The sequence below is a fragment of the Phyllobates terribilis genome, unplaced genomic scaffold (assembly GCF_046119375.1).
Source record: "Phyllobates terribilis strain yellow unplaced genomic scaffold, ASM4611937v1 Scaffold_1__5_contigs__length_1240528914, whole genome shotgun sequence".
Classification (NCBI taxonomy): domain Eukaryota; kingdom Metazoa; phylum Chordata; class Amphibia; order Anura; family Dendrobatidae; genus Phyllobates; species Phyllobates terribilis.
The window spans coordinates 243,405,444-243,421,359 of record NW_027362761.1 but is presented as its reverse complement, the minus strand read 5'-3'; the positions used below and the strand labels follow the sequence as shown (position 1 = coordinate 243,421,359).

At 43.8% G+C, this 15,916-nt stretch overlaps 1 protein-coding gene across 1 annotated transcript; it reads right to left on the bottom strand.

Annotated features, from left to right (window-relative positions):
• Positions 1–5,218: 5,218 nt before the first annotated feature.
• On the bottom strand, positions 5,219–12,171 carry DAD1 (defender against cell death 1). Its single transcript, XM_073653350.1, has 3 exons — positions 11,867–12,171; positions 9,754–9,910; positions 5,219–5,384 (listed from the first exon to the last, which is right to left on the bottom strand). The coding sequence occupies exons 1-2, from the start codon at positions 12,075–12,077 to the stop codon at positions 9,780–9,782; spliced, it is 342 nt and encodes a 113-aa protein (XP_073509451.1). The 5' UTR covers positions 12,078–12,171; the 3' UTR covers positions 5,219–5,384; positions 9,754–9,779.
• Between the last annotated feature and the right edge of the window lie 3,745 nt (positions 12,172–15,916).

Sequence of the window (15,916 nt, the reverse complement as noted above, 5' to 3'; positions counted from 1 at the left end):
AGATGCATTGATTAATTTGGTGCATCCTTACAACTGGCACGCGCCTCCACCAGACATATTACTCCAACCATGGACTGGAGAACATTTCTAGCATAATTTATGCCACCAAGGTGATGTAAATTTTTCTGGATTTGCTAGGTGGGCTGTCACACTCCATCCCCGCTATGCCCATTTTGATTAACCTGGCCAGGGCTATCAAACAAAACACCAAAAGTCACGAAATTTGGGGGTAACTTGAGGTTGCCCAAAAATTTTACATTTCAAGATGTTTTTCAGCAGAATTTTAGTGTAAAAATCACAGATCTGAGTGTGAGATCTGAGTGCGACACACAGCAGGTCCTATCCCGATCCAATTTCGCAGATCAGAGTCCGACATTAAAGTCTATGGGAATCTGTGAAACTTGAATGCAAATTGGAAGCCTTCTGTGTCTCACGGATCTGTTGTTTAGTGATAAACTTGAAGAAAAACATGACTTTCATATGGCTCGGAAGTGAGCACACCTCTTCAGTGAGAAAGGGAAAAAAATCGTTCCGACACTCTCGGATGTTGACACTCACACAGCCTAAGGGCTCATTCAGATGTTGGCTTTTCGCATCCGAGTTCTATCCGTGTTTTTCCCATTATTTTCTACAGGGTTGTTCACATGACTGAGCAATCCACACAAAATCATGGAGACGTCCAATTTTCATCTGAATTAGGGAAGAAACTCACTAATGCAAGTTTATAAGTCAGTGAAAAAATCGGGCAGCACTCGGATGCCATCCATCTACTGTCCGCTTTTCAGGGACTGCTTGGTTGGAGAAGCTTGAGAAAGCTCCATCTTTTTTATTTATTTTTTCATAAGAGAGAAACTGATGAGTCTTAGACCATTTATTGCATACAAGAAAAATCACCGATGTGTGAATGAGTCCTAAGCCCGGATTCACACATCCATGTGTCACGGTCTGAGTACAGACCACGATGGGTGGACTGACCACTGCTCTGCTGACCTGACCTTAACAGCCTTATCTATGCCTATGAGGCTGTGGAGTTCGGGTTGGGAGACTCGTGAATGGTTCCACATCACAGACTGTGACCCATGGATGTGTGAATGGATTCTTACTTGTATGGGGCTGTGTACTGTCCATTTTTTAAACTAGATGAGAAAAAATGGCTGTGTTGATCAGACCTGAAGGAAATTTCACGTAAGTGCTTTTCTGAGCCCAACCGAGGGTCTGAGCACCAAACTAACAGCATTATCAAGAGCAATGACACCTTGATCTTGGGTGATTAGCTTGGTAGGACATATTTCATGCCGTACTACATTAGCAGACATGTACTTGTATTATGCTCATAAGAAATTTACTGTATTTGGAGGTCACATGTTAAATATAGCTGTATTGTATTGTACAGCTTGTGAGGTTCATGCACACAGGTGTATTTGGTATCCTTAATATACTAATCCAAATTCAACCCTTGCTTCACCTCCATTGGCAATTGATATACCTAGAAATTTTCTACGCTCATTGAATTCATAAGATCGTGTTCACACATAGAGTAAAGCCTGTATTTTTTTTCTGCTGCTTTTTTTTTGTGTTTTTGGATGAAAATACCCAATAACAATATTCCCTAATTGTCACATTTTTTATGTTTTCCCCTTTAATTGATGTGTTTTTGATGTCGATTAATAAGTATTTTTAATGAGTTTTTATTTAGGAACAAAAGCATTGACTTTGCACTTTATTCAGTTTCCCTATAGAAGCCTGCAGGAAAACAATGCACCAAAACCCACTCATTTCAACTGCGTCTATAAACACACAGGGGGCACGAGTTCTCATGAAATCCCATCCACTTTGCTTGGACAGTTAAATGCAGTGGATTTTCTGTACAAAAAGTGCAGTGGAAAAAATGCTCAGTATCAAAACAAATGCAAAGACGAAAAAAAAGGGATGTAGTTGCTTCCTGGTTTATCTTAGGGCCTCTGAAAATAAAAAGTGATACCTGGCTGTGGGTATCTACTCTACATTTCTCTGCACTGTTTGATATAATTCCCCCCGTATTCTGTAAGTCCATTTATAATGGAAGTGCACTATATAGCCGTATCCCATTCAGGGGCTGCCCCATCGCATATAATACATGGAGGCTGCAATCCTGACCCATTGGCACAGAGGGAAACCGGATCAATGCTGCAGTTTTGGTGGAGGCATCCAACTATGAAACACCGTGCAGAGACCAGCTATTCCAGGCTTAAGACGCCACCACGCAAGTCACATAGCCAAAGGTTTCTCCATACCTCTGCTACATCGCAGCATAGTGCAAGTGAATGAGAGGACATTGTGATCTGCAAGGCACAAGTTGCAAAAAAATCCAATGGTGGTGCGACTTGTCATGGAACCTTGAAGGTAATGCAACCCCAATCACTCACATTATACTGCAAAATAGCAGCATACAGCGATATTCAGCCTTGCAACCTATGTCACAGCCAGTCATTGTGTAGCCCCTGCCTGGAGGACATCTCAAGCTCTACTCACTTCCAGCAGGTAAGTTCTCTAGATATGATGTGCTTGGAAACCTTGGTGGCTACAGATCACAGTCTGACACTCAACTAGGTATTCTTGGAGCAGATTTAAAGGGGATATCCAGCACCTCTGCTTCGAGAGGTGAGAAGCGCTACTGAGGTGGCATCTACTGGCTGCTTGCCAAGTCTCATGCATGACTGGCAGGAATCATGCGCCTGGCTATCAATTAGAACAGGACGCATGCAGAAAACCTGCCAAGAATTGGGAAAGTCACATCACACGTCAGATCAGTAGCTCCATTCACACCCGGGAGGGTAGATTTATTTAGGTGGATAATTTGGCTCCCCTTCTGAGGGGTAGAGGTAGTGGGTGTATCCCCTCATCAATACACTGGCCTTAGATCTACAGTATGTGCATTGTGCTCTATGCAGCTACAAGCCTAACAGATTGATACTTTTTGTGCAGTTTTGGCTAATAAGAGTAAACCAGTCCCCATACTATGAAACCCAAACACAGGACAGCACAATCTTAGGAAAAACCTGCTTTAAGTAATAGCTCCTGCAAAGTTAAGCAAATTTTGTTTTTACATGCCATAAAAGTAGTAAAAAAAATATATATATTTTTGGGGGTGGACATAAGTCTTAAAGGGATTTTACACTTTTAGGGTTTCAGCCTCTATTAGCTAGTACAGTGTTAAAATAAAATCAGCTGCTACTCCAGAACTGCAGGTCCAGTGACAGCTCTCCGCCACTGTTCCAGGTTCTGTGTTGGCTGAAGAGGTAATATCACAACCACAGTGCAAATCATCGCTGCAGTCAATCACTGAGCTCAGCAGCTAGTACCAGCTACATTGAAGAACTGATTACAGCAGAGCTCGTCACCGCTGCAGCCAGTACACAGAGACCAGAGCAGCACTGGACCCAGGGAGGGAGATTACCATCGTATTTTAACACCGTGCTGGCCAATAGAGGCCAAAACCATAAAAGTAGAAACCCCATTAAGGCTATGTTCACACTAGGCGGTTTTTTTTTCTGAGTTTTTATGCAAATTTTCAGCTGCGTTTTACAGTACCAACAAAGTCTATGAGATTTCAGAAATCTCATGCACACACCTTGCTGTTTGTGTCCTCAGTAATTTGTGCTTTGCCTTTTTTGCATAATAAAGCATGTCACTTCTTTCAGCGTTTTTTTCACCCATTGAAAGTAATGGGTGGTGAAAACCGCTGAAAAAAATGCCTAGTGTGAACATAGCTATCAGGTTTTGCTGCGTTTTTAGTGAAAAAAATTATACAGATTTAATTTTGTGATTTTACTATTTTGTCTTGTCACCTGAGATGGCAATTTGGATTAGAAAAGTTTAATTAAATTAGTGATGTGTACAATGTAAACATTGGCTGAGCTGGTGTGAGATTGAACAATACATGTGGCCCACAAAGGTGTGAAATTGAACAATCTCTGAGCAACTCAATGGCAGACCATAGTGTTAATATAAATAGTGTCCTACAAACTCCATGCTCTGCCAATGTCTTAGAAGAACTATTCCTGAACAATTCCTCTCCCCACTGTTACATTTGTAATTCTGGTTAACATGGTTTCACATATGTCTTGCATTGGTGACCTGTGTTCATGCTTCTGTGGTGGAAGCAAAGCTGAACTTTGGGATCCTGAAAAACGCACTAAAACCTGCGTTTTTGACGCAGCTTCTTTCCAGCTAAGAGATCAGATTTTGCTGCAGAAACAAAACCCTAGTGTGAACATAGCCTAAACCTTACAAAGATAGATGTACATTTTGACTTCTGAGGGTCTACCATATTCTGCATGGAAGTGTGCATTGTCCTGTGCCTATTCTACGTGTAAAAATTGTGCTAGACCACAGTACATTGCAATAATATAGAAGTAGTAGGACACATAAGTCTACATGCGCCCGATGGGTATTTGGAAAGCTTTTGATGTTGCAGATTTTTCTGGAGCATTTCTGCACCTATTACCTAAATTTGGTTACTTGCGGGTTTTTTTGACATACGTTTTTATCGCGTGGATGCTATGGTTTTTGGCTCTTGTTGAAATGTCAGGTTTAAATAAAGCGGCTTTGTTTTTGATACTTCCTGGTATTTTGTTGTGCCAAAATTATATTGACAGTCATGTGTACATTACATGCGTTTTTAGTGCTTTTTCTCAGCGGAAACACACTAAAAGAGAAATTAACATGTTGCGGCTATCAAACACGCACCACAGATCAGTTTATGCAGTGTAAAAGAAGCATGAGAGTGGGTATGAGATTTCTATAATTCCCATCCACTTTGCTAGAACTTACCAAAACCTCTTTCTGGGAACTTAAAAAAAAAAACAAAAAAAAAAAAAACACCTTAGTATTGAAATTTAGGGTTAAGCTAAGGAATAACGAAGAGGTCCTCATTAACAGTGTCCATTTTTAGGCCTATAGTAACCTTAAGCTCATACAACAATGTTCTAGATATGGCTTTAAAGTGTTGAAAACCTACTATTCAATATACTTGCCTGACCAATTCCTCGCTGAGCGGCTGCGGCTCTCCATTAATCATAGTGAGGACATTTATCAGCTAATATTACTCGTTTTATCAGATGCCGTATATCAAACATTCCAGTAAATGTCCTTTTCTGATGATGGCGGCCACTACCCTATATACAAACTTACACCAGGCGTCGGACTATGGAAGTGTGGAAATAACAGGACAACAATGTAAGAAAGTCACAGATTTATTAACTGGCATTTTTAATCACAGACTGGGGCTCCAAGTCATGTTCTTGGGGAGGCAACGTAGTATGAGGTCACAAAAAATAATATTAATCCCGATGTCCAGCGATGTGTGAAATGCGTCCATTCCGATGAGGCAACAGTTCTAGAAACTAAAACGAAAAAGCACAATGTGTGATAGGACATTGGGTCAACAGCTTCAATGTAGACATTAGCAATAACCTGGGTCACTGCAGAAATAGACCTTCCACCCCCCACAAAAAACACTTAATTCTTTGTATATTCTCTTTAGTGAAAGTGGTCAAACATTTAATAACTAAAAAGGACAAACACATATTGGTCAACAGTTGTTTTTCCTGACCTTTCCATACACATGTATGTGGGGTCTGCAGTAGAAGCTGGTCTATTTCAATGGAAAATAAGGAATAAAGCCAACCTGCTCAGTTCCTCTATCCCTACTGATGCAATGGGGAGAGTCAGGTGGCCTCCATGTATATTAGGTCATCAGCCCATCCCTGCAGTTACAGCCATTGTCCATAGCCCCCTTAAGGGTCTAACTGCTCTGACAATTGTCCTTGAAGACTGCAGAGTGCTGGAGAAATGGAGGTTTTCTGCACTGAACTGTGCTCAGAAGCCAGATACTGACTGCAAAGTAGAGAAACGTCGCCCTCTACTGGCTCAATCTAGTACAGGAGAAAATACCAACTGGATGACCGTAAATACATTTATGCCCAAAAAAAAGACAAAAGTATTCCAAGAGTGATAACTTTATTTGCTACGTGCTCCACTCGAGTAGCGAGCATAATGGGAGTAAATGGCAAACTGGAGCATTTTTCAGGAGGAAAGAGGAAAAAAAAATTCTCTCTTGCTCCCCTCTCTGCCTGGCTCAGATAATTCAAATAAGCTTCTTATGGGGACCGGAGCACTCGAGCACCACGCAATACTCAGCACAGCTCAATACTTGATCGAACAGTGCCAAGCACGCTTGCTCACCGCTAGTCTAAGTCTACTTACAGTGGCATGTCACCCTTAGACCCCAGTCAGAAGCCTCTCATACAACCAAATTAGATCTCTTGCTTTGCACTGAGGAGGGGCAACACCTCAAATCATGTTTCTGCAAATAGAGATTCTGGTTTGGCTTTTATCCTAAGTCATATGGCAAGGCTAATTAAATGGTCGATATTGCTACTACCAATAGGTGGAACTAGGGTTCTAGTCCTGTTCCTCTCTTAAGAGGCAATTTGCATGTAAAAGGCCTCAGAGTCCATGATTTCTCTTGGTCATAAAAACATTGCCTGCTCTTAATTAGTATTTTTGATCTGATTTTCATCAGTGTGGCAGTTTTTGCTACCAGAATTTCAGCAGGGATTTTCATTACAGTGTTAATCACTGACAGCACAAGGATTACACACACTGATGCCATCCGTGATTTTCACAGACCCATAGACTTGTATTTGTAATTTTGATCAATGACCCAGACCAAATACGAACATGTCATTGTGTTTTTATGGTGGACATGCAGTCTGCAAATCCCCCCCCCCCCACAAAAAAACGTCATTTGAACAGCTCCATAGACTGCAATGGGCAAGTGTTCTGTGAAAAACATAGGTAGAACACGAATGTCTGAATAAGGAAAAAGGCCCTGTGCACACTATGCAGACCTCCTGTGGAAATAGTATGGGAAAGCCGCACATTCACCCTTTATACTGCAAAGCGTGCAATTAACATCTACAGCATATACAGCATAACCAGACATGCGACAACATCATTTGTAATAAAGTGGCAAATCTGTGCATTAAAAAAAGGGGGGGGGGGGGGAGCACAATTTTCACACTTTTTTACTATTCTTGGAAAATATCTGTATAGTAAAATGCTCACTGCACCCCTTCGATTGTCCAACTCAAAAAACATATTTCAATATGCCAAAAATAGCAATATGTAAAATGTACTAATATAGCTCTATTGTCATTTTTTATTTTTGTAATTGCAGTAAAAAAAAATATGTTTTTTTTTTGTTTTTTTTTACCATAATTGCTGTTGTATTATCTCATATCCCTGAGACAATGAAGTGGAAGCAATCAAAATGTCATTTGTACCCTAAATTGGCACCAATGAAAATAACAGCGTAAAGAAAAGATAAATACGTTGTGTTTTGAATTAAAAAAGGGGGCTGTCCAATTGAAGAGATATATACTTTATTATGCTTAAAATAGCAAGTTCAATTAGACGATAGGTCAATTATCAAAGGTATATTGAGCTGAAGATATCCCCTGTACACACATGTCCACTTCTGGCTACTGCGTTGACTTCCATGAGTGCTTGGCTACTGAAATGACCAGTCAGCCAGACCCCTTCACACAGGAAATGCTGTAATTTGTCAAGCACTAGTGGGCGCAGACCTGCTAGGACCAGGATGGATGTCCTCAAAGGGGGAGAACATTTGATTATTCAACTGTTTAGTAAATTGTATAATTTGCTATTTTAACCCCATAGTGACAGAGCCAATTATGTCCTTAATGACCAAGCCAAACTTTACAATTCAGACCAGTCACTTTATGAGGTAATTACTCTGGAACGCTTCAACGGATTCCCCTGATTCTGAGACTGTTTTTTCGTGACATATTGTACTTCATGATTGTGGTAAAATTTCTTCGATCTGACTTGTGATTATTTGTGACAAAAAAAAAGAAGGAAATTTGGCGAAAATTTTGAACATTTTGCAATTTTCAAACTTTGAATTTTCATGCCCTTAAATCAGAGAGATATGTCACACAAAATAGTTAATAAATAACATTTCCCACAAGTCTACTTTACATCAGCACAATTTTTTAAACAATTTTTTTCTAGAAATCCCATCCACTAGTGCTTGACAAATTACAGCATTTCCTGTGTGAAGGGGGCTGGCTGACTGGTCATTTCAGTAGCCAAGCACTCATGGAAGTCAACGCAGTAGCCAGAAGTGGACATATGTGTACAGGGGATATCTGGCCGCTGCGGGTTTGACGCTGCATAAAGTACACAGCATCAAACCCGCAGCAGCTCCTGATCAGGTCCACATCCTTTAACACAACCCTAACTGCAAACAATGGAAAAAATATATATATTTTTTATAATTTTTATTTAACTAAGCGGGGGGACAAAAAGGGATTTGATTTTTTTTTTCTTTGGATCACTGTGAAAGGGTTTATCACAGTGATCAAAATCAACCAATAGGGAAAATTCCTTATTGTTGCTGGGCACCGGCCAGCAGATCCCAGCGGACGCACTGTGCCCACCATTTTTTTTTCTACAGAAAGATGACGGGAGAGCCGGATCAGGAGATTCGGGGGACGGTGGAGGGACCGGGAGGGCTCGGGGGGCTTCATTTCGTTCTCCTCTGACATGTATATCAGGTCAGAGGAGAAAGAAATCATTGTAACCGCAGGCACACTTTTTTTTTTTTTTACATGATCGGGGACCGGAAAAACCGGCCCTGATCATATTCTCCAGGGTCTCAGCTACCCCCAGTAGCTAAGACCCAGGAGAATTTCCGACTCTGGGGGGCACTACAGCCTTATTCCTCAGCAACGAATTTTCACGGCGCTGAGGAATAAGTACCCTTAACTGACGCGTTACAGTGGTCATTAAGGGGTTAAGGAAATTCAAATTAATTTGTTTTTAATTGGACAAACCCTTAAAATGGATGTCATTGACCAAACAGGGTAATTTTTTAGTGGTTTCCACAGCACTGATACCTAAGGGGCTGTGCAACTGTGGGATGGTGGCCAAAAACAATACAGTAAAATCTGAGCTCCGATAGCCAAATAGTGCCCCTTACTTCTAATCGCTGTCGTGCCAAACTGCAGTGTATGCCATATAGTTATATTAGGCCCAGTTGTGTGCCCCCCTCCCTGCGTCTGCCGTGCCATTTATAATTGCTATCCGCTTATTGCAGCTGTACTCTTGTTCGGATTGTCCCGAGGGTAAGTCAGCATACAGGCAAGAATGCCCCATGTGCCAATCTGAAGCAACCCCAGCGCTGTACTGACGGATTTTAGGACTGGCTAAAACATTCAACATCGCTACATTTCACACTTACATCGATACAGAGGTTATTAGAATAGATTTAATGCAGTGAGGGAAAGAAGCAGCGCACATGTGTGAGGTCTGTATAGTGCTGGCAATGGTGACGGCGCTTGTAAGTCATGTTATCACACTCACAGGGGGGTGATAACATGCCAAGTGGGCTGACTAGTCTGGGGACACTAACGCCCCATCGAGTAGTCAAAGCCTCATTTACACCATAAATGGACTTTAGACATTCACACATAAACCAATCTTTAGAAAAAGTAATATAATACTGGGACTGTTAGGCAGGGAGATTATATATGCAGACCCAATTGCTGCTGGTTCTGGGGGCACGGGGGGCCGGACACATTCCCTTTAAACCAAAAGGTACATTGGAAAGTTGTAGGTAATCTATGAACTGGCATTGGATTAAAGGCATTGTAGTGCCCCAGTCGAAATACAGAAAATACCAACCTCAAGACACAAAGAAGAAAGGAAACTCATCCAACAAAGTTAATGACGACTAGGTGCAGGATGGTGTTGGCAAAAAGGAAGTCTGCAAAGGCCCTTTCTGGAGAGATGCCCAAGAAGTCTCCTTTATTCTGGGGGTTGATCTGGATCCTTAAGCACACTGCAGGAAGAACAAGATGTTAACACCTGAATTATACGATAAAACGTATGATGCCATCTTCATCAGGGATTTTAGGACACAAGTGTCAGAAAACTTCTGCTGAAACTTTGGCAGGAAATCAGAGACATTTTTACGTTAGATGGAGACAGCAATGTACACACACAGCAGAATCACTGCGCCCCTGCTGTTTCTTCAGTATTGATTATAAGAGTGAAAGAACATACAATAAGTATTGTGGCCACCTCATCTTCATGAATGGTAACCTGTTACATCTGCAGTCTCACAGCAGTGGTTGGTCTCCTAAGCAAGAACAGTGTCGCTGCTATATTGCTGCTTTTTCCTTTCTGCAGCAAGGCTAAACACAGTTCAGACTAGTGCTGAAACCATGCTACTGGTCCGAACTGTCAATCTACAGGAGCGCACCATCCCTGGCAACCAGGAAACAGAGGAGCCATGCGCTCCTGAGGATGAGGTGAAAACCCCTTTAAGAGAAGTATGGGAGTGTACAGGATCTCCATCCTAATACTGGGTTGTGTCCTACCAGACAGCTTGCCAGAAATAGTGTAAGCCAGAGACATACTGCACATAGGCCTGCACTCCCCTACCCCCAGCGGTCCCATGACGAATAGATGGAGCGGTGAGGAGATATAGGTGAGAACATCCCTCCAAGCATGCCCTTATCCTATGACTACACCTGCACTAGGGGTGCAGAGATCTGTTATGTCTGTGACAGGTGACATGCAGGACCCCCCACCCTCGGTATAATAGAGGGGCCTGAAGTCCCCTCCCCCAGCTTTCCCATGGAGAATAGATGGAGCAGTGGGAAGATACAGGTGGGAACATCCCTGTAAGCATGCTATTATCCTGACTATGAGATCTGTAATGTCTGTGACAGGTGACATGCAGGACCCCCCACCCTCGGGATAATAGAGGAGCCTGTACTCCCCTCCCCCAGCTTTCCCATGGAGAATAGATGGAGCAGTGAGGAGATACAGGTGGGAACATCCCTGTAAGCATGCTATTATCCTGACTATGAGATATGTAATGTCTGTGACAGGTGACATGCAGGACCCCCCACCCTCGGGATAATAGAGGGGCCTGAACTCCCCTCCCCCAGCTTTCCCATGGAGAATAGATGGAGCAGTGAGGAGATACAGGTGGGAACATCCCTGTAAGCATGCTATTATCCTGACTATGAGATATGTAATGTCTGTGACAGGTGACATGCAGGACCCCCCACCCTCGGGATAATAGAGGGGCCTGAACTCCCCTCCCCCAGCTTTCCCATGGAGAATAGATGGAGCAGTGAGGAGATACAGGTGGGAACATCCCTGTAAGCATGCTATTATCCTGACTATGAGATATGTAATGTCTGTGACAGGTGACATGCAGGACCCCCCACCCTCGGGATAATAGAGGGGCCTGAACTCCCCTCCCCCAGCTTTCCCATGGAGAATAGATGGAGCAGTGAGGAGATACAGGTGGGAACATCCCTGTAAGCATGCTATTATCCTGACTATGAGATATGTAATGTCTGTGACAGGTGACATGCAGGACCCCCCACCCTCGGGATAATAGAGGGGCCTGTACTCCCCTCCTCCTAGCATTCCCATGGAGAATAGATGGAGTAGTGAGGAGATACAGGTGGGAACATCCCTGTAAGCATGCTATTATCCTGACTATGAGATATGTAATGTCTGTGACAGGTGACATGCAGGACCCCCCACCCTCGGGATAATAGAGGGGCCTGAACTCCCCTCCCCCATCTTTCCCATGGAGAATAGATGGAGCAGTGAGGAGATACAGGTGGGAACATCCCTGTAAGCATGCTATTATCCTGACTATGAGATATGTAATGTCTGTGACAGGTGACATGCAGGACCCCCATAGGGGTAATGTATGGGGGCACACTCCCCTGCTATAAACGCCCACCCTCCCAGCACTGCTCCCTCTTACCGCCCAGGATGAAGGAGCCCACGCAGGAGGTGAAGCCGGACAGGAAGGAGTTGAATGGGAAGGTGCCCACCAGCAGGCAGTACAGGAACTGCATGGCCCCGGTCAGCAGGATGTACAGCAGGTAGGCGTCCAGCAGCTTCAGCCGCTGAGGAGTGGAGCTCACATACTCCTCCAAGAAGCGGGAAACCACGGACACCACCGACACCGACATGTCTGCAGGAACGGAGCCGGAAGCTGCAACCGGAAACCGCTCCAAAGAGACGTGGCGCTGCTTCAGTGCGGTGACGTCATCACCGCTCGCCGGAAGGGAACGTCACTGGCTGTCAGGTGGATGGTAAACATGCGTGACCCCTCGGGAGATCCACGCGATCCGGGAGATCCACGCGTGACCGTAACTGTGGGATGTACAGTTGTCATCACAGATCATGGCTTTACAATAAACTTGTCGTTCTGCGATCCTTGATGTCACGTGTCATTGTTGTTGATGACGTCATGTGGCCGATCTTGTGCTGTACACTGTAGGAGGAGTGCGGTGTGTGGGGGAGGAGATACTGGTAGTATATACACTGGCTGCATAGTGATCGCCTCCAGTACACAGTCACCTGGACCAGAAGCCTGAGCCCACAGCACTGATAGCAGCAGCTGGGCCCTTACTAACCCCTTAAGCACCAGGCAATTTTTCCAAGAGCCACAACTGTGTTATTTTTCCTTCGACGTAGCCATATGTGGGCTTGTAATTTTGCCGGACATTTTGTAGATTTGAATGGGAGTCCTAAAAAGTAATGAAGAAAAGGAATAAGAAGAATGAACATCATTTTTTTATTCAAAATATGGAGATTTCTTGTGCATCTTGGAATAAACATGAAATGTGTACATTATTATTTATTATTATTATAGCGCCATTTATTCCATGGAGCTTTACATGTGAAAAGGGGCATACATAATATAAACAAGTACAATAATCTTAAACAATACAAGTCAGTGACTGGTACAGGAGGAGCGAGGACCCTGCCCGCGAGGGCTTACAGTCTACAAGGGATGGGTGAGCATACAGTAGGTGAGGGTAGAGCTGGTCGTGCAGCGGTATGGTGGAGCGAGGGTTAGGCTGTAGGCTTGTCAGAAGAGGTGGGTCTTCAGGCTCCTTTTGAAGGTTTCCACAGTAGGAGAGTGTCTGATACGTTGGGGTAGAGAGTTCCAGAGTAGGGGAGATGCACGGGAGAAATCTTGTGTACGATTGTGGGAAGAGGAGATAAGAGGGGCGTTGAGAAGGAAATCTTGTGAGGATCGGAGGTTGCGTGCAGGTAAGTACCTGGAGACTAGGTCACAGATATATGGAGCAGACAGGTTGTGGATGGCTTTGTATGCCAAGGTTAGGGTTTTGAACTGGAGTCTCTGGGCAATGGGGAGCCAGTAAAAGGATTGACAGAGGGGGGAGGCTGGGGAATAGCGAGGGGACAGGTGGATTAGTCGGACAGCACAGTTTAAGATAGATTGGAGGGGTGTGAGACTGTTAGAAGGGAGGCCACAGAGCAGAAGGTTGCAGTAGTTGAGGCGAGAGATGATGAGGGTGTGCACGAGGGTTTTTGCAGATTCGTGGTTGAGGAATGTGCGGATCCGGGAGATATTTTTGAGTTGGAGATGGCAGGAAGTGGAAAGGGTTTGGATATGTGGTTTGAAGAAGAGATCAGAGTCCAGGGTTTCCCCAAGGCAGTGAGCTTGCAGGACTGGGGAGAGTGAGCAGCCATTGACTTTGATGGATATGTCTGTTGGGGCGGTTGAGGGAGATGGGGGAAAGATGATGAATGCTGTTTTTTCCATGTTAAGTTTTAGAAATCTAGCAGAGAAGAAAGATGAAATAGTGGACAAGCATTGTGGGATTCTGGTTTGTAAGGAGTTGATCTAGAGTCCAGAGAGGTAGATCTGTGTGTCATCAGCATAGAGATGATAATGAAAGCCATGAGACTCTATGAGCTGTCCCAGGCTGAAGGTGTAAATGGAGAAGAGCAGGGGTCCTAGAACTGAATCTTAGGGGACACCGACACATAGGTGGTGAGATGAGGAGGTGGTGTGTGAGTGGGAGACACTGAATGTCTGGTCAGTTAGGCATAAAGAGATCCAAGATAAGACCAACGCTGTGATGCCGAGAGATGAGAGAATCTGTAGAAGGCTATGTGCACACAATCAAGATTTGAAGCAGAAATTTCCTGAGCGTTTCTGCATGTCCTTGGCAGCAAAAACACTGCGTAAATTCAGATCCTCATCCCTGAGGTTGGTGATGGGGGCCTGTGCTTTAGGGCTCAGGAGGGAGTGTAGGATTTCAAAAAGTCGTTTTGGATTGTTAGATAGTGAAGTGATGAGGGTGGTGAAGTAGTATTGTTTGGCCAGATGAAGGGCAAAGTTATAAGATTTGAGCATGAACTTATAGTGGATGAAATCCTCTGCTAAAAGTGATTTTCTCCACTGACGCTCAGCACAGCTTGAGCAACGCTGAAGAAAACGTGTTTGCATCGTGTGCCAGGGCTGCCGTTGTCTGTGTCGGGTCTTTCTGCGTGTAGCCGATGCTGCTTCATCTAGGGCACGCTGCAGTGGGACAACGCTACGTCAGGACAGGAGAGGGAGGAGATGGGGGCTAAAGATGAGAGTAGATTGTCCATAAGCTGCTGGGTATTAATGGTACATGTATTCCTATAAGTGTGCTATGTAGGGGTGTCACGGGTGAGGAGACAGTTCTTCACAAAGGAGGAAAGAAGGTTGTGGTCAGAGAGTGGGAGAAAGGAGTTAGTAAAGTCGTTCACTGAGTAGAGTTGGGAGAAGACCAAGTCCAGAGAATTCTCATTCATGCATAGGAGAATTAGTAAACTGAGAGGCCGAATTAGGAGGATAGAGGAAGTAGATGAGAGGCAGATTGGGAGAAGAGATCATTGATGGGGATGTTAAAGTCTCCCATGATGAGGGTGGGGATGTCACAGGATAGAAAGTGAGGAAGCCAGGTGGCAGTGATCCAAGAACTGATGGGAGGAGCCCGGAGGGCAATACACAACTGCCACTCGCAGGGAGAAGGGTTTGAAGAGTCTAACAGTTTGGGCTTCAGAGGAAGGGAACATAAGTGAGAGAACCAGGGGGATATCCTGGAATGCACATTGTGAAGAAATGAGCAAACCTACACCTTGTTTGTTTTCAGGTCTGGCGGTATGTGTAAATTTCAGCCCACAAAACGAGAGAACAGCAGCGGCAGTGGTGTCCAACTGCTGGATCCAGGTTTCAGTGAGAGCCAGAAGGTTAAAGGAATTAGAAAGAAAAAATCATGAATGTGAGTTAGTTTGTTACACGCTGACCGTGCGTTCAAAAGGGCACAATTAAAATAGGTAGGAGAGGACATACACTGAATGATAATAAGATTAGCTGGGTTTCTATATAACTAAGAAGCATATTTGTTTGTATATCTGGTACAGCTTACCTGTCTCCTGCCCTGTCCGACTGCCATGTATAACTGCCGCTACACTTTAAAATATTGCACTTTTATATTGCACTTTCCCTAGCCAGATCAGAATATATAGGAGGAATCTGCTAGGGTCTAGCACAATTAGCACAAGACCAGAGGAGGCATTACTATGCAAGATAAACAACCCCTTCTTGAACAGAGAGACCATAACACATCAGTGAAATTGATAGCTTTGAACAATAAGTAAATACCATGCAAAAAATCTTGCAATAACAGGATGATGTTCAAAATTTTCTAAGTGGTGACTGAAGCTGCGCCTCTATGACTGAAAACCAGAGTCTGCCGGGAGGAATAAAGTTAATTTCCTCCTGCTAGCCGGTCTTTCAGTGCGGTGGCCCATGTGGCTTTAGAACGCTATCAAACTGCAGATTAACCCTATACCTGCAGGTTAATAGCTTTTCTTACATGATAGGTTTCCTTTAGGATTTTCACTATTTTAAAAATGAGGTTCCTGTGATCTTGATGCAATGGAATCAAATTTAAAGGGAATCTATCAAATAAAAAGTAAAATAAACAGCAGGACCATCCTCGGCCAGTAGGTGGTACTG

Coding starts and splice junctions, on each gene's coding strand:
- DAD1 (XM_073653350.1), bottom strand. CDS start 12,077: ATGTCGGTGTCGGTGGTGTCCGTGGTTTCCCGCTTCTTGGAGGAGTAT. Junction 9,911..11,866: donor GGGCTCCTTCATCCTGGGCG/GTAAGAGGGAGC, acceptor TTCTTCCTGCAG/TGTGCTTAAGGATCCAGATC.